The sequence below is a fragment of the Leucopleurus acutus genome, assembly GCF_964270905.1.
Source record: "Leucopleurus acutus genome assembly, chromosome: 1".
Taxonomy (NCBI): domain Eukaryota; kingdom Metazoa; phylum Chordata; class Mammalia; order Artiodactyla; family Delphinidae; genus Leucopleurus; species Leucopleurus acutus.
This window is the reverse complement of record NC_139142.1, coordinates 85,397,844-85,421,510: the sequence shown is the minus strand read 5'-3', so window position 1 is coordinate 85,421,510 and position 23,667 is coordinate 85,397,844. Positions and strand designations below refer to the sequence as shown.

Sequence of the window (23,667 nt, the reverse complement as noted above, 5' to 3'; positions counted from 1 at the left end):
CTGTCTGATCACACTGTAATAGAACTAGAAATTGCTAACAAAAACAAAAATGTCAAAGGCCCTTCCACCTGGAAACCTCCAATTAAACTACTCTTGGGTGAAAGGGAAAATACAAAGTGAAGCTATAGGAAAAATAATGATAATTAAAACACTACATATCAGAATCTGTGGTATAGGGACTTCCCTGGTGGCGCAGTGGTTAAGAATCCACCTGCCATTGCAGGGGATATGGGCTTGATCCCTGGTCCGGGTAGATCCCACATGTCACGGAGCAACTAAGCCCGTGCGCCGCAACTCCCGAGCCTGCACTCTAGAGCCCGCGAGCCACAACTACTGAGCCCATGTGCCACAACTACTGAAGCCCATGCACCTAGAGCCGGTGCTCAGCAACAAAAGAAGCCACCGCAGTGAGAAGCCCGTGCACTGCTACAAAGAGTAGCCCCCACTCGCCACAACTAGTAACCCCCATTGCACCACGCACAGCAACGAACACCCAACACAGCCAAAAATAAATAATTAATTATTTTAAAAAGTTCTTAAAAAAAAAAAAGAATCTGTGGTATACATTTAAAGCCAAGATAAGAGGAAAATCGATGGCATTGAATAAGGAGATATATAATGTCAAGATGTCTTATTACCGATTATATTAATGTTGGTAATCTGGTTAAGGTGGTGTTAGGTTTTCCACTTTATATAAAGTTACTATTTTTCCCTTTGTAAGTAATAATTATCTTGTGAGAAGATACTTTGAGACTATTCGAATGAACTTGTTTTTTCATACATTTGCCTACTAATTTTAGCATCCATCTTGCCTGCAAAGTATTAGGCCCACAAGCCTACCATTTACTATCTGAGCCTTTAGAAAAAGTTTGCCGACCTCTGAGTTATCTCTTTTTGCAGATGATATGGTAGAATACCTGGAAAGCCCTAGAGAATCAGTGTTAAAGAGAAAAAATGATAATTTATGTCCTACAACTCTTAGTTCTTAATAGAGGGAGAAAGTAAGTTCAGGAAAAGGTAAGAGGATGCTTTAGATCGGGAGTCAGCAAGCCTTATCGTTCACTAAGAGCCAGATAAATATTTGTGGGCTCTGCTGTCTGTCACCACTACTGCTGCCACTGTAGTGCTAAAGCAGACATAGGCAGTATGTAAATGAATGAGCATGCCTGTGTGTCATACACAGTATTTACAAAAATAGGTGAACAGGCCAGATTTGGCTCACAGGCCCTAACTTGCTGACCCCTACCTTAGATTATGGGGACGGGCATATGAAAAGGGTGTCCAATCTTATTACTTCTCTTGACATCTGTCCAGTTCTTCCATATATCTTTTAATTTTTTCCCTTAGTCTGCTTCTGTAATTTATACCTTGCCTACAAACACAGGCCATGTGCTAATAATACTCTCACATATATCTTTCTTATCATACTTATTCCTGAACATAATATAATTGTCTTGGGCAAGAATGCTTTCTTTCCATATCTCAAACTCCAGATTTGGATCAGAGTTACAGGAGAAGGAAGAAAATAATAATTAAGCAAGGAATAAAACTGGTGGAATAAATGCTGAGAGGAACCTGAGTCATGTGGGAGGTAGCCTGTGTGGAGAAGATGGAAACATTCCTTGAAGTGTGTGCTCTTACACTGAAGCACACGATATAAGGGGAAAACTAGGATAGAGTAAAAATAGAGGCAGTTTCATAGGTGGAGGTGTGGTTTGTTTCCTGAGAGGTGGAAGGAGGAAATGCCAAGGAATTGGGGTAGTTGGAAAGAAGCAGAATTGTAGCTAGGCTAGGGAAAAAAGGATTTGGAAGAACATTGAGTGATTAAAATGGGGGAAAAAATGTGGAGCTAGTAGGTTGAGCTTCCTGAATTCAAATATTCCTCCTTTGCCATTCCCTTTTCTCAGGAATAGAGGGAATTCTTTCAGTAAACATTTGGATTACCACATAGCACATGTAGGTTAGTGTCCATTATAATTCCTTATGTCAATAAACAAATTATATTGAACTTATATCTGAAAAATATATCTTTTAAGTAGTCTATTTCTGAACTTTAATTACTTTTATAATAAATCCTTTCATTTGAACTATTTTGGGTCAAACTACCTTTCCACTGTATCCCAGTGTCAGAACTACAGGGAGTACTTTACAAGGCTGTACGGTTTTTCCCTGGGAGCCATTATCAGTGCTTTTCCAGTTTAACATTGAGAGTGGTGGTAGTGAAGGTCATCACATCAGGTAGAACAAGTCCCTGAAAAATCATGTTCTTTTTTTTTTAAATTTAATTAAATTTAATTTTTTTATGCAGCAGGTTCTAAATCATGACATATTTATGACACCTGGGCCAGGGTGTAACCATTGCCCTTAGAGTGGTACACTGAGAAGTTGTCTATTTTCCCACTCATAATAATTGTATGTGTCAGTATAATCTACTGAAGGCGTTTTTTTCTGCTTTTAGACAGTGCAGATAACACTAAGAAAAGGTTTCACTGTGTGCTGAATGTTGTGTTCAGTCAGCAATATTTTTTTAAAAAATACCAACAACTAGTATGTAGAGTAGAACATACTAGTTACAGAACATTAGAGCCAGCAGGGGCCTGATCACTTAGTGAGCGATAGCTGAGAACTAGAAAAGCCCCTCATGGGCCAGAAGTCTAAGGGAGAGGTGACCAACTATGTAAATAGGACATGAAATTGCTTTGAAAGAACATATAGACAAGTGCCAATTAATATTTTCTATTTGTTGATAATCAGTTCATACAGGACCATATGAACTGTATAACTGCAGAATTTCTAGTTTCCCCTAGAGGGCAAGAATTTCCTTTCTTCTTTTTATGTCCCTAGGGCCTTACATGTAGTAGGTACTTAGTAAAAAGTCTGTAAATGAAAAAGCAAATGCATATTGCACACTAGTTAAAAAATAAAACTGATTGATCTGATACCTGCTTATATCATTATGACACTTAACATTTTTCTGTTTATAGTTTTTGTTATTCTCTAAGAAAAATGGGTAAAGAATAGAAAATATTAAAATTCACAAAGAATCCTTGCAAAATAAATGAAAGGTTTCTAACTTTTAAAGTGATTGTTAAATTAGGGAGTTATATCAGAATTTGTATTTTTAAATCAGCTTGAAAATTCTGTTGATCAAAATGCAGTTTTAAAACTAGATAGCTAGTGGGAAGCAGCCACATAGCACAGAGAGATCAGCTCGGTGCTTTGTGACCACCTAGAGAGGTGGGATAGGGAGGGTGGGAGGGAGACGCAAGAGAGAGGAGATATGGGGATATATGTATATGTATAACTGATTCACCTTGTTATAAAGCAGAAACTAACACACCATTGTAAAGCAATTATACTCCAATAAAGATGTTAAAAAAATAAAATAAAAAACAAAACAAAAATGCAGTTTTAGGGACTTCCCTGGTGGTCTAGTGGTTAAGACTGTGCTCCCAGTGCAGGGGGCACGGGTTCAGTCCCAGGCTGGGGAACTAAGATCCCGCATGCCACACAGTGCGGCCCCCAAAAAATGCATTTTTAGTTTGTAGAATTGGCATGCCCTAAGTTTCTGAGGTTTTTTGTTTTGTTTTACTTTCTTAATTATGTATAGACTTCATCATTTAAATCCAGAAACAAAATGTAGGATAGTCCCATAGTAATTTGTTTGTTTGTTTGTTTTTTTGCGATACGCGGGCCTCCCGCTGTTGTGGCCTCTCCCCGTTGCGGAGCACAGGCTCCAGACGCACAGGCTTAGCGGCCATGGCTCATGGGCCGAGCCGCTCCGCAGCATGTGGGATCTTCCTGGACTGGGGCACGAACCCGTGTACCCTGCATTAGCAGGCGGACTCTCAACCACTGTGCCACCAGGGAAGCCCCCGTAGTAATTTTTGATTCTGGTGTTTTTAAGTTCTGCCTTATTTTCATTCCTCATTTTCAGAATTGCCAATGCCACTCCCATCCCAGGAGACTTGCTTCGAGAAAATACAGATGAGGTGTTTCCAGATGAACAGCTTAGTGATGGAGAGAATGGCATCCCTGTTGGTGTGTCGCCAGATAAATTGCCTGGATCTCTGGGACACCCTCGTCCCCAGGAGAAGGATGTCTGGGAAGAGATGGATACCAACAGGAATAAGATAAAGCTTGGGATTTGTAAGGTGTGTATTTCTTGCATAGGAAGTGATATCTCTCAATGTCTTATTATTTTTCTCCTACTGGTGTAGCAAAGTATCATGATTCTCAATTTTGAATGAGAAGTAGAACATTGTATCGCTAGTTATTTATATATTTGTAATTGCAATATTTTTGTCTAATTTTGCTCGTAATGCTCAGGTATGGACACCAAAAATTAATCTTCATCTTGTATTTTGTGGAAAAGATGAAGGTAGTTTTAAAAAAATAATCAGACACGGAGTCTAAAAGAAGAGACATCTATAGAACAGAAGTTAATGGTCCTTCCAAGTAGAAGGACCTTCCTTCCATAGTGTAGACCAATGGAGCTGAGTGTTCATTCTGAAAACTATCTCAAATGGAGGCAGGGAAACGAGGGTTAGAAGTGGAAAGCATCAAACTGGTCATGAGCTGACAAAGTGGATGTTGAATAACATGATTTTTTCTTCATTAGGATTGTAAACAGGTCCACTTGTAAGTATGGGGAGAAATACAGACTTCTGAATTAAATGATTTCATTAGTCTTTGGGTAGATTATCCCCAAATTTCTCCTTGATCTTACTGTTTCCTGTCATTTCCATTTTCATGGAAGATGATGATTAATGGGATGGAGGGGCAATGAATTACAAATCAGTTAGTTTTTGGTACTTCCTGTGTTTTTATAATTATTTAGTTGGGAAGGAGGTTAAATGTATAGGTGTCAAATGAGACTCCCGGCTCATATGTGTTAACATGATTGGTAGAAACTTGGCTAGTCCTGCTTTGTGAATGGGAAATGTATCTTGAAAAGAATCTTCTGTGACAACGTCTGAGGAGCTTGGCCTATCTTTGGACAATATATACTATATTTTTAAACTATATAATTTTTAAAAATTAACAGTATATACTTTCAGTAATGGGAGTCATTTGCAGGAACATTCTCTGCATAGATGTGATATGCTGCCCTGTGGTCTGGTTGTTGGTTAGCACTATCTGGACTAGTAGTAATCAGGAATAAGTAGTGAAAAGTAGTCAGGAAGTCAGTGTCAGATTTTTGTAATGTCACCTCTGGCTGCCTTTATAGTAAACACCAGGAGCAAACTGTTCTTAGTAAAAATTCTCTAGTGACATTCTCAGTTGTCAGCCCATATGGGTGTTTGTGTATGTGACAGAGTGAAGTGGCACTTGACATAGGTCTTAATTACTTTAGTTTTCTTTCACGTTATCATTATTTAATCTACATTTAATTCTTTTCTATTTTTTAATTTCTTCCTTTTAAAAAATTATGTTAATTAGATTATTAGTGGTATTCTTTTATACAAGTAATGTTTATATGGAATTTTCATAGATGTTTACCATTTCCTTGCAATTTTGGAAGTCCCCGACTCAATCGTTTTTCTTCCTGAAATATTCCCTTTAGAAGTTTCTTTGGTTGAGGTCTTCTGATAGAGGACTCTTTCAATTTTTACCTAGCTGTAAATGTATTTATTTCAGCCTTATTCTTTTTTTTTTTTTTTTGCGGTACGCGGGCCTCTCACTGTTGTGGCCTCTCCCGTTACGGAGCACAGGCTCCGGACGCGCAGGCTCAGTGGCCATGGCTCACAGGCCCAGCTGCTCCGCGGCATGTGGGATCTTCCCAGACCGGGGCACGAACCCGTGTCCCCTGCATCGGCAGGAGGACTCTCAACCACTGCGCCACCAGGGAAGCCCCCAGCCTTATTCTTTAAAAATAGTTTCTGCTGCCTTCAAAGTTTTTGATTGACAGTTATTTTTCTTCTGTCTTCAGTTATTAGTGTTCAGAAGTCTACTGTTTTTTCTTTCTTTCTTTTGGTAGATGACCATTCCCCCAGCTACTTTTTAGCTTTTCTCCTTGTCTTTGGTGTTCTGCACTTTAATTATGACATGTCTAGGCATACACATATCTCTTTTTTTAATCAGTTCTGGGAAATGCACAGCTGTTCTCTACCTAAATATTGTCACCTCTTCATTCTTTCTGTTCTCTCAGGGACACCAGTTAAGTAAACATATATTAGATCTTTTTATTCTGTCATCTCTTAATATCATTTTTTATATTTTTCTTCTTATCTTGCTGTGCTTCATTCTAGGTAATTTCTTTTGCCATGTCTTCTTATTCATGAATTAATAACTTTGGCCTTTTATGGCTAATTTGCTGTTTAACAACTTAATTGAATAGTTATATTAAATTCATCAGTTAATTCCAAGTAATCCTTTGTTGACCTTTATATATTTAAACATTTTATGCATAGCTGTTCTATATGCTGTATCTGAACAAGTTTGATACCTGAAGTCTTTGGGAGTTACAAACATTTTTTTAAATTATTATTATCATTTCTGCTGACTCTTGGTCATGGTGGCATGCCTTCTTATATGTTTGACTACCTTTAGTGTTTTACTCATTAATTAATAATTCGTGGGAGTCCTGTAGGCCTAACTTGGGGGTTGGGGAAACCTTTCTTCAGAGAAGATTGTCTTCTGCTTCTCCTGGTAGCCAGAGAGCACCCCCAGTTTAAGACCAACTGGGCATTCTTGAGGGTCTTTAATCGGAATAGACATTCAGACTTCCTCTCTCTCCCTACTGCTGGTGTAAAGCTTAATTTCCCTGGTAATCGTGCTACTGTATTCTCTGTCCTTAGGCACCTCCACCCCTCTGGGCTGCCTCATTCTCAGCCTCCTTCTGCTCTACCCAGCTGCTTATTGTTCTAGCTCTAGTTTTCTTGTTGTTGTTGTTTGGTTGGTTTTTAGAGAGGAACTGAGACAGGGAGTATTCAGGCTTGGCGACCTCTCCTACCTCTTGTGAGACCACTTATGTCTCAAAGAGAATGTCCTCTCCAGGTTTAATTTTGGTTTAGTGGAATAAGGTCCTGCAAGCATTTAGTTAGACATAATACAAAAAGCCAAGGTTGTTAAACGTTTTCAGTCTGTTTATCTTTGCACCAAAATATAAAACACTAAAAATACTGAAACTGAGAATAAATTTAGAAAACTTATTTAATAAAGGGTTAATAGACAAGTATGTAATGAATTACACTAGCCAAAATATCCTAATCTTCTGAAACAAAATCCCAATCATTTGCTTATATTATTTTGAAAGACTTCAATGATTCCTATCGTTTATAGTGACTAGAATGTTTTTCATGGTTTCCTTTTATGTTTTGCTAGGCTGCTACTGAAGAGGAGAACAGCCATGGTCAAGCAAATGGTATTCTGAATGCTCCAAGCCTCGGTTCACCAATTCGTGTCCGCTCAGAGATTACTCAGCCAGACAGAGATGTTCCATTGGTGCGAAAGTTACGTTCCATCCACAGCTTTGAGCTGGAAAAACGTTTGGTGCTGGAGCCAAAGCCAGATACTGACAAGTTTCTTGAGACTTGGTATAAAATACTTTTTCTTTTTCTTTTTTTTTTTTTAAAGCAACTAAAACACTATTGATATTATTACTTTCTATTATGTAAAGTTTTTCAGATAAGGAGTTTTTGCATTTTTGTAGCACTGATTTGATTAAGTTGTCATCATCTTTATCCATGTTTTTAGTTAACATCCTCATTCTTAATGTGACTTGCCTTCTGATATTATTACAAGTTCTATAACATATAGCCTTTGGCTGTGGGAGCTGGAAACTTCATAAGACTAGGTATGAATTAAATGAACATTTTGAAGTGATTTTGTTTGGAAGATGATCTCTTTTATTGGAATGGAGAAGATGCATTGTAAGAGAGGGCATGAAAAATATGGTATTAGGCAAGAAGAAGGAAGAGTACATGAAGTAGGGGAAAAAGTAATTTATATACAAGTGATAGGCAGTTGAATTCAATTTAATGAAGGCTTTCTATGAGTAAATGCTGTAGGAAAAAGAGACATGAATATTTATCATTCTACCTAGAAAGAAGGAAAGGTGGAACTTTAGAGAGCTATAGATAGGTAACGACTGTTTGTAGTTCACAGTTCTAAGGCCCCTTATCTCCAATTTTGATAACAAAAGACTGAAACTTTAAAAAGAACTTGGGATATATTTATGAATTATAGAAGGCTTTAGTAATATTAAGACCTGAGGGTCTTTAATAATAGTCACATCCTTCAATTGTACATTCCCAGTGGCTACTATTGGCAAAGAAATACGAAGTTAGAAGGACCATGTATTTAACTAACATAATAGTTACTGTGTCTGAAGATAATTCAGCCACTTCTGGCCTTGTCCAATCTAGCTTCCATTTTAAACAGTACTTCATAGCTGTGTATTCTTCATATTCTTCATTCAGTCTCACAGCTATGTGATGTAAGCTTGTGTCTACACGTTGATATGATCAAAAGGATGGACTGGGGCAGTGTTTAAACATTTTCAGTTGTGCATGAGATTGTGAATAAAAATAAAAGTGTGATAGGGATAAAAGCTTAGTTTGGGAAAAAATTAGTCTAACAAAAGAACGTAACTAGAAGGAGAGTCCATGCTGAGGGAAGAGCTGAGAGATAAGACAGAGAACAGAAGTACTCCAAGAAAATGAACTCAAGCCAGAGCCTAGAATGAATAGGGAACAGTTGAAGGAAGTGAAGCACCTAATTACAAACTTAAGGAGAGGAACAAGTGTATTGCTTAAACTGCTTCCCTGCAGGTGAGAGCAGTTCTCAGAAGCCAGTGCAGCCAAATACCACCAGTCACACTATTGCTTAGCCCTGTCTTTGGAGTTTACTTGAATGAGTATACATTTATATACCTCTCTGAAGACAAAACAAATGCAGAAAGTATTTGCCTGATGTGTATTAGCTTCCTTATTTCCTTTTGTAGGGCCTCTGCTGAGGCAAAAGCCCCTTGGGTAAGTTGTCCCTCAGTCCCTCAGAGCAGAGAGCAGAGGGCAGTGTGATTGAATTGGCAAAGCAAAGGTGAACTGGATCACACAAGTCACCCTGGTTAACCTGGTTAGGCTTCTTTCCTGCCCAGCAGCAGGAGAGACATCTTCCTCCTACGGGCTCCGTCTTCCAAAACAGGATTACGACAGGTGGAGCAGAGCGTTATCCACCTGTGAAATGTTCCTTATGCTTTATCCATATTGTTTTTTTCTCATCTGTGGGTAAATATTAGTTCTGTATAGAACTTATAGGCTATATAATAAGTATTCTCCCTAGGACAATTAAGTAACTTGTGTTCATTTTCTTAAGCTTGGAGAAAATGCAGAAAGATTCCAGTGAAGGAAAGGAATCTGTTCTCCCTGCTCTGCTTCATAAGCCTTGTGTTCCTGCTGTGTCCCGTACTGACCACATCTGGCACTATGATGAAGAGTATCTTCCAGATGCTTCCAAGCCTGCCTCTGCCAACACCCCTGAGCAGGCAGATGGTGGTGGCAGCAATGGATTTGTAGCCGTTAACCTGAGCTCCTGCAAGCAGGAGGTTGACTCCAAAGAATGGGTGATTGTGGATAAGGAACAGGACCTTCGGGATTTTAGGACAAATGAGGCTTTAGGCCATAAAACAACTGGAAGCCCTTCCGATGAGGAACCCGAAGTCCTTCAAGTCCTAGAGGAATCGCCTCAAGATGAAAAGCTCCGATTGGGTCCTTGGGCAGAAAATGATCATTTAAAGAAGGAAACCTCAGGTGTGATCTTAGCAGTTTCTGGGAAGTGCCCTGGCACTGCTGCTTCAGAACAATATGCAGATAGGCTGGAACTCCAGGCTGGAGCTGCTAGTCAATTTATTGCAGTGACACCCACAAGTCCAATGGAGGCACAAGCAGAAGGACCCCTTACAGCAGTAAGTGATTTGCTCCTGTCATTTTTCTGTCATCCACTCAAGGTGCTATTAAGAAAGGACTAATAGTTGATCAACTAAGATTCTTCTGCAGAGGCCTAAGTTTGGCACATGTGTGTAGGGAATGATGTCTGGACTAAGTTCTATAGTCCGTCTTCCAATGTGAAATTTCTCAAGAAGTGAGATTTTTTATCAGGATAGCAACCTAATACATGAAATGTCATTATGACCTAATTTCATAATAACATTTATAATTAGACCACAAGAGCTATCTATCTGCGTGTGTATATATAATATTTTTAAAAATTTGTAATTCTAGAGATTTTTGAACTCTACATTATAAATACAGTGAGGATGGCATGTATTTAACCATTCATGGTTTGTACTTTATACTGTACACCATTGCTAGTATCATTCTTTTTGTTTCCTTTCTCCTTCATAACCTTCACCCAGAAATTTGTCATATTTTATGTTCCTTTTAAACAGTAGTTTTCCAACTATTTTTTTCGCATTTAATTTTTATTTTGATAGTAGTTTTCCAAGCTTAATGTCTGTTGTTTATAAATTAGAGTCCCAGTCTCACTTCCAGAACTTCTGCTTCAGTAGGTTTGGGAGAGTGAGAGCCCAGGAATCCGCATTTTAACAAGCAGCTGAAGGCAATTGTGATACAGGCCTTCTGCAAAGGAACATTTTGAGGAAACTCACTCTTTATTCTCAGTTTGGGCATTTAGCTGGAGACACCTGTTACCCTGTTCTTATCAGTAAGCATTGGTGCCCTCTGTGACTGTGAGAGTTTCACAAAAGCCAGATATGAAGGCAACGTCTCAGGCGCGAGCAGGTCCATCTGTCCTTACATGCGTGGGAGTACCAGGTTTCCCTAAATGCCATCATCAGCTAGAGGCCGTCTTTTCCAGCTCACCAGTAACAGCATTGTTCCGCGAGCTGAAATGTTTTCAATTAGAACAGAATTGCACACACAGGTGTAAAACAGTAAGAAAAGGTAACAAAATTTGATTTTGTGGACAGCTCTGTAGGAATTTACCTGCACTTCGAAATAGAGAAATAAATGCTTGCCTCTTTCTTCATCATAGTTAGTTGGTCTTTCCTTCTTTCCTAGGACTGTTTTGTGTAGTTATACAAGTCATTCACTGAATAAAGAGACCTAGCCAAGGGAACAAGTTGGGGTTGAAATCTAACCCAAACTTTGCTAGCCAAACTGTGCATCTTTGTGTAGGGCTGTTTCCTCTTTGAGGGGCATCCTTTTCCAAACTGTACAGAGGTCCCCTGTGGGCTAGAGGCAGATCCTAATGCCTCCCTCCCTTGTCTGCATTTCTTTTTCCACCTCACCTTCCTCTTTCCATTCATTCCCTCTTTCCACCTTCCCATATTCAGTTTCTTCTTTTCTTTGACTCTAGTATGCTGTATACTCACTGTTGGCTCATGCAGTTTTCCAACAGCATTCTGGTGTGCTTCCCTGCATAAAGGGTTCTAAACCCTCGGCTCCATTTCTCCTGGTATTTTTTACTCTCTCCCATCAATACTGTCCTGTCCACAAAAATTGTTCTCATGGTTCTCTTACACTATCTGCAACATTTTCTCTATCAAATTTTTGAAAGACTTGTATATTATATTTGATATTATAAGTTTGACCTTATTTTCAGGTATCATTAAATAAAAAATCTTTTTCTTAACTGAAGGTCTCTTAAATAGCAGCCTCATCACTTGTGCACTTGTGTCTAAGGTATTGAACTTACCATCTCCTTCATTTTGGGGAGCTTGGGATAAAAATATATCTCTTTTGTAGGCCTCTTCTTGAGGCCTACATTCAGAGTTTACTTTTGCAAGCAGATGTTGTTACTTCCCTAACTTAACTACAGACACATTAAGTAGGGAGTACCACCAAATAGTCTCTTTAGGTCTCTTGCAGCTCTGAGCACGTGCTCTAGCTTAGACAGTATGATAAAACATATTACCATTCTATCTGAATATTTTAAATTAGGACATATATATTCTGATGAGAAACAGTTTGTTAGTTTATATCTTTTGCATTCAGGCTTGTTTCCTCTTTATGATGATATGAAAGAAATTGTCCTGGTACCTTAAAATATGTAAGAACTATAAAAATAGGCAAAGCAAAAGTTTATCTGTATTACAGGTATAGTTGGCATATTAAATCAACTGATGAGAACTTCAGCATTAATTCTCTTTATTTCTTAGCATAGATTTGTGAACTTTGTTTAGGGCTTTCCTTATCCATATACATGAAACCACTGGTTATCAAATAGCATGTATAAATTTTTTAGATGATATATTTTGAAAGATGGATAAATTTGCTAGATTCAAAAGAAATTGGGGTTATTTTTGGAAATTAGATTTTTTTTTCCCATGGGGTAAACAGTTATGAAGTTAGCCCACTACTAATCATTTCTAAAAAGAGGCTGAACAACATAGATTTATAGGGAGCAAAATAAGACTAAACTTTGGCTTATAGGGGAGATATTAAATTATGTTTTGATTAGCAAATGGAGAGGCAAAATTAAGCTGGCATAAACGAACAAGGATAGAGAAGGAAACTAAAGTAACTTGAACTGCTTCTGAAACAGGTCTAACTATTGGTCCAGAATGACAGTAACTGTAGGAAAGAATGTGACCAGTTTTGTGTGGTGTTGAGTAATCACTGTTGGTAGGGAGAAGGTCGGACTGGTTATTCCTTACAGATATTGTGGCAGATTGTACCACATGATCTCTTGGTTCTAGACAGTCCTTTAGAAAGGCAGTGCTTCATTTTAGTATCACCTTTGGAAACACTATAAATGTGACTGGAGAATAATAATACCACCTATATGTTACCTTTTGCTGTGCAACAAATTACCCCAAACTTAACAGCTTTAAACAACAGTTATTATTTCACACTTTTTCTAAGGGTTAGGAATGCAGGAGTGGGTTAGTCTGATCGTTCTGGCTCAGGGTTTCTCATGAGGTTGCTCCCAAGCTGTAGGCCAGGGAAATCATCATAGGATTGGACTGGATGGGAAGATCCACTTCCAAGCCCACTCACATGGTTGTTGGCAGGCCTCAGTTCTTCACTGGATGTTGGCCAGAGGCTTCAGTTCCTCACCACGTAGGCTCTCCATACTTGACATGGCAGCTGGCTTTTTCAGGGAGTGAGGAGAGAAAGACAGAGAAGGGGGCGGGGGTGGTGGTGGAGAGAACACCCTCCACCAAGGTGGAAGCCACACTGTCTTTTATAACCTGATCTCAAAAGGGGCATATCATCATTTCTGCCATATTCTATTGGTCACACAGAGCAGCCTTCCTCATACCAGCGGATTGTCAACATACTGAAAGACTTTCCTCATTGACTTGTTTTTCAGACATTGAGAAGAAGAAAAGCAGGAGTGGGGGGTGTAAAGTAATGCACAGAGAAAGAGCAGGACAAAAAGAGAGTCACATGTACTTTTTTTGTAATCTGTCAGCATCTATTAAGGGGATTCCTCTGGCTGTATTTACAGGAATTACTAATACCAGTACTATGAGAGTCAGATCAGCAGTTGATTGCATTGCCTTAATTCTGTTCTTTCAGCCCTTCAGTTCCGTGAGGTGTCTGCTAAGTTCCAGGCTTTCTGCTGTACCTCAGGGATAAACAGTTGGCACCAACCTGTTAGGTTGACATTGAAGGCCTATGTCTAAACATTTACCTTAAACCACATGAAGTGATTTTTGTGGTTGAGCTGTGTACACAAATGAGAATACAGATAAATCTGCCTAGGACAGGGGAGTGCAATGTTGGGTGTTTTAATTTTCTCAACTCTTATTTTCTAATTTTACTTACCATGGTGAAGATATATTACTTTCAAAAATAAGAGGACTTTGAAGGATGAATAAGTTTGCTGGAAGGAGATGCAGGGGTGTCAAGCAAAAACCACAGCATGTATGAAGGCAGAGAGGCTTGAAACACCAAAATTCAGAGTATTTAAATAAGTAATCCAGAATGTTAGGGTGAAGGAAGGAGGCTGAAAATGAGCTGCACAAGTGAGGTGATAAAGGCCTTGACCTGCCATGCTGAGGTATATGGGATGGAGGACAAGAAACTGCCAGGGTTGAGGGTGGGGAGTAATGTACTCTTTGGGAGCCATGGAGGGAGAATGGCTGGGGCAGCAGCCAGTGAGGAAGCTTTGGCATTAGTTCAAGCAAATATGAGGGCTTGAACTGTGAATCATGAAAATCTCAATGAAGACTTGAGGCATTTCAGTAGTGCAGCTTACCTGAAATAGTAGCTTCGTGTGACTTTTCCAGTGTCCCACTGAATATTTGGAGCCCTTGTACACCTGGAGTGACTATATGAAAGCTCAGAGTCTCTCAGAGTCTCTATTGAAAAATGAATGATCCATGTAATTAACAGATGAGTGTTTTAATAGTATGGAAAGGTAAGGACTTTTTGGATTGATTGCTACTGTGGTTAACTTCTTGAAATGGATTTTGTAGGAGAGTTGAATGCATGTACATTGACTAGGGAGTGGCTAAATGTCCTCTGTCTGACCATGGATTTCTGTTGTTTTTTTTTTTCGGTATGCGGGCCTCTCACTGTTGTGGCCTCTCCCATTGCGGAGCACAGGCTCCGGATGTGCAGGCTCAGCGGCCATGGCTCACAGGCCCAGCCGCTCCGCGGCATGTGGGATCTTCCCTGACCGGGGCACGAACCCATGTCCCCTGCATCAGCAGGCAGACTCTCAACCACTGTGCCACCAGGGAAGCCCCATGGATTTCTATTTTTGATCTGGAAATTTGGGTCATTATAATTATAGAAAAGTTTTGTATCTATAGATGAGATTACATCTCTGGAATTACATATGATGGTATAATTCAATCCATGAACGGTCAGAAAGGATGAGAGACTGGATGGACCGACTTGGGAAGTAAAAAAAAAAGCTCATTTGTGAAGTGTTCAAATAAAAGACTGGACTGTCACTTGGGAGAGGCTTCATAGAAGGAACCCAAGTGTCCAATGGTTGATTTACTCATATGTTCAACATTTATTGAGCGTCTACTGTATGTCAGGTACTGTGCTAGGCATCAAAGCCCAGTGACTCTCCTCACTATTTAAGTGCTGTAGATGCTGTGATAGAAATCTATAGGTTGTGGAAGTTGGGGATAGTTGGACTAGATTTATCCCCAAAGTGTCTTCCAAGATTGTATGAAGGGGCTTGAAAAGTGACTATTAAATCCTGTAGCCATGTATGTGATATATAATTACAGACCAGCCAAGAAATATTATTTCAATCTGTCTTTTCTGGGACTTCTATTCTTTGGGTGTGAGTTGTGACTTATTTATGATTCCTAGTACCTCTACAAAATTTTTATAACTTCAGATTCCCTTAAATATACATTCAACTATTAATAATGAGTGACTGTCTCTGAGGAGTGGGATAACAGGGGAAGGGAAAAAACAACTTTTACTTCTCATTTACTTAGGTCTTGAGGCTTCAGGTTTTCCGTTTTACCCACCTCTGTAAACAAAGACTTCTGCCCTCTCCATTCCTTACCACCGCATCAGCCCTCATATCTATCCACATAAGCCAAACCACAAAATAACAATATCTTCGGCAAAAGTAACCAACATAAATGAGGTCAGGGTAAGCGACAGGGGTAAAGAGTGAGACATTCTTTTAGGATGTATGGCCTCTTAATATGTACATGTTACCGCAACTGTGTACTGTCTTTATAGAAATAAAAATTTGGTACATAAAAACATGGTTCAATAATAGTAGCTTAGTTTCATTCATAGTTTTCGACACTATAAAGATGCTTTAAACAAAAGTCTGCAGTGGAATTTAAATAGCCCAAAGAAGTTTGAATGGTTAAAATTTAATTTTTTTAATAGGCCTGGAATTAGGCCAAGAATAACTCAGTTACTCTTGGCTATAGTAGGAACCAATAAATTATTCTACTACCTATATCTCTTCTAAATTGTTTGCCAGAAAAACAAAATGAAATATAGATATTTCATATACCATATTCCTTTCATTTGGAAGAGAGACTATTTGGTATGAATGTTGAATTTACCAAGGTTTTTATTATCTTAATAGCATTACTATCTTTGAATGAGAGGAAAGTGAAAGGATAATTTGTAAGTTAAAATGTGAATAGTTGGTTTGCAGTTTATTGTCTCTTGCCTGTGTGGCCAGTTCTGAACATGGGGTAACTATAAAATAATGAGGCTGCTTTATCTGAACTAAAAAGTAATGAGACTGATGTTAGTCAAATTCAGTACTAGAAAAAAAGTAAGAAAATTTGAAAGAAATGGAAGACATTGAGGTGATTTTCTAATTCTATAGAAAGGTGTACCTGATACAATTAGAGAACAGAAGAAAGGAAATGATTGAATTCATGCCTTGATGAAATGTTTGTGAATTAGAGAAATTAAACATATAAAGGGATGTATATGGCTTACTGGCAGATCATTAATTCAGTCTATAGAGTGTCCCAAGTATGGGAATTGCTTTTGTGTCTTTATAGTCTAATGTTAAGGAAGCTGTTTTTAGCTACACTTAGAATTAGCTTTCTTTTCTCTGTATGCAGCTATTGATCTTTGGTTTTGTTCACCTTGATAGATAATGTTTTTTTTTTTTTTAATTTTTTTTTTGCAGACTCAGTTTCCCAGACTTCATTTGAGAGTGTGTAGTACATGTCAGTAAGTAGGCTTTGCTGTGAGGGAATCTCAAAATCCTAGAATCCTGTCCCTAACTTTTTTTGACTGTGTTTTTCTTCATTTGTGAAATTTGTGTTAATAAAAGTACTCAATTAAAATACCGGGTAGGTATGAAATGGAATCAGTAAAAATGATTTTAGGAATATTTTATAAATTAAAGTGCTATATAGATATTACAGTAATTTATGCAGTTTCTCATAATTGCTCAGAATCTTTTCAAGAAAATTAATTCTTCTCTCCAGTGGTTCATATATCTTTTCTATATACAAGATTATCATCTCTTTTTTCATACCATACATACACAGACATTTATATCCTGAATCCAGATGAGTTAGGCTCAGAAGTGCATTGATTCTCTAGCTTCAATCTCAGAAGACCAGTGGAGTGTTATTTTTGTAAATAATGCTGATTTCATTTTGGCTGATGTACTTGGAATTACGTATAATGATGAAATGACTGTTGGTTTATTTTGAATGTAAATATAGTCATCTCCCTAGTTATTTGGTATTTAATATAATTTCATAACTGCTTTTCTTATCACCATCACTCTCAGGTCTTAAAAAGTAAATTCTGAAGAGTAAATAACTATAAATTTTAAGTTTCAATATCATTTTTACAAATACTAGAAAATTGCCATCTGCCTATATTTAGTATAATGAAAGAGAGGTACAGGTATGAGGTGACTTCCTGAAGGGTGACAGCACCAGTAGAACTTACTGCCTTTTCCCCAAGGTCATTGTAGGTCTGGGCTTATTGTGAGAATTCATGTCTGAACCTAGCCTGTCTTGGATTAACAGAGCCTCAGTACACTGATTCCATTCAGGAGCTATTCCAGGACATTAGTTAGGTGTTTTCTCCCTGGGCTGGGCTTAGGGTAAGCTTTGCGTGTTCTTAAACCTAATTGTTCTCCTGACACACAGAGAAACAGATTTAAGCAACTTATCTGACTCTAGAACCAAATGGTTTTCTTGGTGTCATTGGACTAGAGATGGGGTCTAAGTGAAATCTCCCATGACAGCTCCAAATTCATTTGGCTTCGAATTCAGACCAATTTCCATAGTTTTATTAGAGCTTAATGGGCTTCATTAAATGATTTCGAGTTATTTAATTTCTCAAAAAGGCTTTTTTCCTTACCAGTTTATGTGGTTGACATTTTCTGCCTCCTTACATGTCACTTAACAGATGAGAAGATGTAGGTGTCTTTAATGTATTTTTTAAATTTAATTTTATTTGTTTTTCACTGTGTTGGGTCTTTGTTGCTGCGCACAGGCTTTCTCTAGTTGCGGCGAGTGGCAGCTACTCTTCATTGTGGTGTGCGGGCTTCTCATTTCAGTGGCTTCTCTTGTTGCAGAGCATGGGCCCTAGAGCATGCAGGCTTCAGTAGTTGTGGTGTGCGGGCTCAGTAGTTGTGGCACATTGGTCTTAGTTGCTCCGTGGCATGTGGGATCTACCCGGACCAGGGATCGAACCCGTGTCCCCTGCATTGGCAGGCAGATTCTTAACCACTGTGCCACCAGGGAAGTCCTGTAGGTGTCTTAAAGAAAGGACATTCTTATTAAACATTGAATCTTATTCACATAGAATTGAAATGACCTCTGTGAAAGGATGGTAGAATTTCATTTATAATAGGCTGGACCTTAAAAAATTAAAGAAGATATAAAACATTAGTAAACATCTTTGTGTTTGCTTATAGGAAAATATTAATAACATTGATTTACAGAATTTATGGGAAACAACAAATGCGTGTAAATTTGGAGTTTTTCAACTTAGAATAATTTACCGACAATTTTTCCCTAAGATTCTGTATCTGGATTCTGGCAGGAAATAACTGGCACACTCACAGGGACTTGGAGAAAATCTAATGAAGGGAACTTTTTACAGACGTGTGGGTAGGGTTTAAGAGAGCCAACAGGAACAGAAATAGAGGGAGCTATTCCTATTCTGAGTCCTGAAAGAGAAGGAAGAGGGGCAGTTAGCAGAACCTGGTAAGAGTCATATCTATAGGAGAGGGGGCCATGTGACAGAAGCTGTGGCCAGGAGTGGTAGAGTGTACCGCCAAAGCTGCAGTCCCTCGGGAGGAAGCAGAGAGAAGTAATACCCAGATCTTTTTCGCCTCCAACTCCCTGATTCTCTGTTGGTGCTGCCCATTGGGCAAACACAACCAGAAATCAGAAGGCAAGGGAGCCTGGATAGTGCAGTCAGTAGAAATCAGTCTTCCAGAGTACAGAGCAAGCTAAAGAAAAGGCAGGGATGAACCTAGAGGGGGACTGTTCTGTACAGTTTCTGAGTAGGGGAGCTTGAGTATCATGCATTTTTATTCAGAATTGTTCATTTTAAGTATGAGTTGGGCAAAGCTGGTTGGGATCTGCGTTCCTCTTATAAATTAGAATTTGAGGTGTTAACTCTCAACTCATACATCTTCATTTTATAATTCCACATTATTGCATTTAACTTTTTTTCTCTTCTCTCTCCAGATTACAATTCCTAGACGTTCTGTGGCATCTACACAGTCGACTTCAGGTAGCTTTCATTATGGTCAGCTGCCAGAAAAGAAAGACCTTCATCCCATGGAGCCCACTGTGGAACTTTACTCTCCAAGGGAGAGCTTCTCTGGCTTGGTTGTGACAGAGCGCGAACCTCCTAGTGGAGGAAACAGAACAGACTTTGGGCTTCAGATAGATCATATTGGTCATGACATGTTACCCAGCATTAGAGAGTGTGACAGCTCCCAAGACCTGGGACCAAAAGACCTTCCAGACCATAACAGACTGGCTGTGAGAGAATTTGAGGGTCTCCCTAGGGAAACGGAAGAGAAAAGCATGCTTGTGGGGTCAGATAATGAAGATGAGAAGTTGAGTAAAGGGCAGCCTTATATTGAGATCTCCCCTCTCCCAGGAGACTTGGTGACAGTGGAAAGGGATCACTCAGCTACTACTGAACCTCTTGATGTGACAAAGACACAGACTTTTAGTGTGGTGCCAAATCAAGACAAAACTCACGAGATAGTGAAGCTTTTGGCAGTTGGAACTTCAGCGATATCTCCACGAGTTATTGACCAACATGTTGAAGGACAGATAGGCCAGGTGGCAGCAATGCAAAAAGGTAAGATATCTAAGGAGGATGACATCAAGAGTGAAGACTTGCTGAGTCATCAAGGAGACCTCTCTACTTTTTTGCACCAAGAGGGTAAGAGAGAGAAAATTGCCCCTAGAAATGGAGAACTATTTCATTCTGTTTCAGAGAGTGAACATTGTCCTCCATCTCGGAAGGATGTGGTTAGGTCATCCTTTGTAACTAGACACAGCCGAATCCCTGTTTTAGCACAAGAGATAGAGTCAACTTTTGAATCATCCTGTCCAGTCTCTGCAAAAGAGAAGCTCCTCCAAAAGAAAGCTTATCAGCCAGATCTAGTCAAGCTTCTGGTGGAAAAAAGGCAACTCAAGTCTTTCCTTGGGGACCTCTCAAGTGCCTCTGATAAATTGCTAGAGGAGAGATTATCCACTATTCCTGCTCCTTTTTCTGAGGAGGAAGTCTTCACTCCCTTTTCAAGACTGGCTGTAGACTCACACCTGAGCAGGTCAGCCGAAGACAGCTTTCTGACACCCATCATCTCCCAGTCCAGAAAGAGCAAAATTCCAAGGCCAGTTTCATGGATCAACACAGATCAAATCAACAGCTCAACTTCATCTCAGTTCTTGCCTCGGCCACCACCAGGAAAGCCACCCATGAGGCCTGGAGTAGAAGCCAGGTAATGCTGTGTGCTCTTCTCCCTATGTTAAGTGTGTAGCATTATTTCTGTGTCTGCTTGATTATGTCATTGGTTTCAATTTTTTGTTGCCTGCTTCTGATCATCTACTTCCTTCCCTGCCTTTCCCAAGCCTTATAGCATAGTGTAGTTGAAAGGGTCAGTTTGATCCAGGTTAATTCTTAGCTCTCGCACTTTCTAGCAGTGTGAACCTCAATTTCCTTATCTATAATATGGGTAAAACATTGCCTCATGGTTTTGGGAAGAGGAAATCAGGTAGAATATGTCTAGAGCTTTGTTTAGTGCTTTTTAGCATGCAACAAAGGTTATGTCTCTTTCCCAGTCCATTTTAACTAGATACTCGGTAATTTTCTAGTTTTGTCCAGTCAGAATCCCGTTATAACAGATGTCATTATGATGTCAAATTCTGGGGAAAGATACTGTGTCTGTAATATGATGAATGGACCCTAGTAACAGTTCAATTTATCTGATTATAATGAATTAGACAAACAAAAAAATCCTTTAGGGAGTTTCCCTACATCTGATGATATACAGGACCATACATAATAAAGATATTGCCTTAATATTTACTGTGTGGTATGCTTGTTTATTGAAATATTCTTATGTGTAGTTGACCATGGAGTGATTATATTTTGAAGAGAGGAAAATATTGGGAAGTAATGAACCAATTAAGAGTGCTTTCCTTGGAGCCATTACTCACTTTTCAGAGTAGAATGGTCTAAACCCTTGGAGAAGAAGCAAAAGGATAGTCTTTTAACAAAAACAAAGTGGACATCAAAATAAATTTACCTGAAAATTATAGCTTGTTCTAGATAATAGGCCTCCACCTGTTATAAGGATTTCTGAAGTATATTAAAGTGAGGTTCTATCTGCATCATTACCCAGCAGAACTTGCTACCCTTACCTAAAGTTAAGTTTAGTTTTGACTTGCCCTAGGGTTTCTTTCAGGTTCAAAGGTAACTAAACACTGGATTTGAAATGACCATGGAACTAGACTTCAACGGGAAAAATGGTGATGAGTGAACAGCAGTCATTTAGCTGAGACATTTTAAAAAGATGATTCCATGGACAATATTCACCCGTCCCCCCTTTTGCTTGGCATCTGTGCTTAATAGAGATAGTATAGCTGTGGCTTGAGCTGCGTTGGACTGCAACAAACAAATCTTAATTACTATTTACTATTTACAACTTTACATGTCCCCTCAAAGTAGAACTTGGTAACTTGATAACAAAGCCAGATGTGTGGCATTGTGCCAGATATTACAGGGCTGACCAGCCTGAAACTCATCTGGGAATTCAGTGGGAGCTCAACTTTCCCACATAGGTCCTGGCACAGAGGAATTATCTTATTCCTTTCTTCAATTTTTACAATAAGATCCATGAAATTAGGCTTAACCAAAATGAGTTTTATGTCATTTGTCAGTATAAGTAGATGGTGGGGAAGGAAGAAGAGAGAAAATTTAGAGAAAAAATCAGTAAATTGTTGCTGATCCATGATGGTGATGGTGGCTGTATATGTCCCCTGCATCCTGCAAGTGCCAGTACAACTTGGAAGTTCTTCTCCCATTTCCTTCTGTAAGGAGTGGCATGTCAGCAGTTTGAGGTTTAAATTCTTAAACTGAATGGATTTTAGGCCAAGACAGAAAGACATGTAGAGCAGAGGAGACATTGCTATTTATATGAATGCTTTCTAGATGGCTTGGTTGCCAGTAAGAGAGGCATCGGCTCTCCTGAATCTCAGGGTATCGTCAGGGGCAGAAACTGAGGCCCAGAGAAACCAGTGACTACTCTTTTCTTTTGGAAATTATTAAATGAGGTTGAAATATATTTTTATCTGTAGTTCCTGCTGTTGGTGAGTACTGTTGAAGACTTACATTGTGGAGTTTAATGTTTGCCTAAGTATATATAGAATTCCTGTCCTAAAAGCCTTAAACAAAATTGTTTACTCTCCCTCATGTGCTAACATGCTAGAGACATTTAATTAAGTTAATTCTAAAATGGGAAGAGCAAACATGCTATAGGAGGAAGGGGCTTAACAACATGTAAGTGCTTCTGGATGGCAGACATCCAATTAAGTACTTTACTGCACTTGACTGCTCAGTAACCCTGTGAGATAGATAATATTCCCCTTCAAAGCTGGAAGAGGTTAAATAATTTGTCCAGGGTTATACAGCTGGTATATGAAAGAGTAACTCCACATCCTCTGTTTCCTGATTTTGACTCACATCATACATATTATGATTTGGGACATTGTGACTTTCTAGGCACACTTAAAGTGAATTAAAATGAAAGTAATTATTCTCTGTTTTCTTTCAGGCTCCGCAGATATAGAGTCCTAGGGAGTAGCAGTTCCGACTCAGACCTTTTCTCCCGCCTGGCCCAAATTCTTCAAAATGGATCTCAGAAACCCCGGAGCACTACTCAGTGCAAGAGTCCAGGATCCCCTCACAACCCAAAAACACCACCCAAGAGTCCAGTTGTCCCTCGCAGGAGTCCCAGTGCCTCTCCTCGAAGCTCTTCCTTGCCTCGCACATCCAGTTCCTCACCATCTAGGGCTGGACGGCCCCATCATGACCAGAGGAGTTCATCCCCGCATCTGGGGAGAAGCAAGTCACCTCCCAGCCACTCAGGATCTTCCTCGTCCAGGAGGTCCTGCCAACAGGAGCACTGCAAACCCAGTAAGAATGGCCTGAAAGGATCCAGCAGCCTCCACCACCACTCGGCCAGCACTAAAGCCCCCCCAGGGAAGAGTAAGTCAGCCAGTAAACTCAGCAGATAGGAGCTGGGCTGCATCTCTGTGAAAGGTGTAAGATCTTCCTCCTAAATCTGATACATGTGTGTCCCTGTACTGTCTATTTAAAAAAATCAGTGTTGATCTTGTCTTGCAAAAGAAAGTAACATGATAAAATATTTATAAGAAGATATATGATAAGAAATTACCTAAGATAGGCAGCAAGCAGATCAGGAATCAATGTCTTTGCATAGGAAGGGGCAAGCCAGCAAAATCCAAGGGGGTGAAACTGGCTAAATGAACTCTCATTTCTTATCTGCCTTCAAAACAAAAATGTTGAAGGTAGGGGGTGGATTGGAATTTTAAGGGGTTTAGCCTACTTTTTTTTAAGGCTCTACTAAAAGATTATATAGCAAAAGTGAAACTTCTTACTTTAATATTTGCTTTCCAAACTTCCCAACCTCGGAGAGTCAGAATTGCTCCGATATTAGAATATGTAAGAAGTGTGTTGCTGGGGAGCCAGTGCTCGTATACATTTGGCTTGTGTGTTTATCTGG

The 23,667-nt window shown here is 39.2% G+C and overlaps 1 protein-coding gene across 1 annotated transcript in view; it reads left to right on the top strand.

Moving 5' to 3' along the window:
* The window catches only part of TTBK2 (tau tubulin kinase 2), a gene marked incomplete at its 3' end in the record, with an annotated part of 103,752 nt that extends 80,594 nt beyond the window's left edge, over positions 1–23,158 (top strand). Inside the window, exons 10-14 of the mRNA XM_082836032.1 lie at positions 3,938–4,154; positions 7,327–7,538; positions 9,319–9,907; positions 19,088–20,361; positions 22,696–23,158. Coding sequence (XP_082692158.1) covers positions 3,938–4,154; positions 7,327–7,538; positions 9,319–9,907; positions 19,088–20,361; positions 22,696–23,158 — 2,755 coding nt within the window. The remainder of the gene's footprint in view (positions 1–3,937; positions 4,155–7,326; positions 7,539–9,318; positions 9,908–19,087; positions 20,362–22,695) is intronic.
* Between the last annotated feature and the right edge of the window lie 509 nt (positions 23,159–23,667).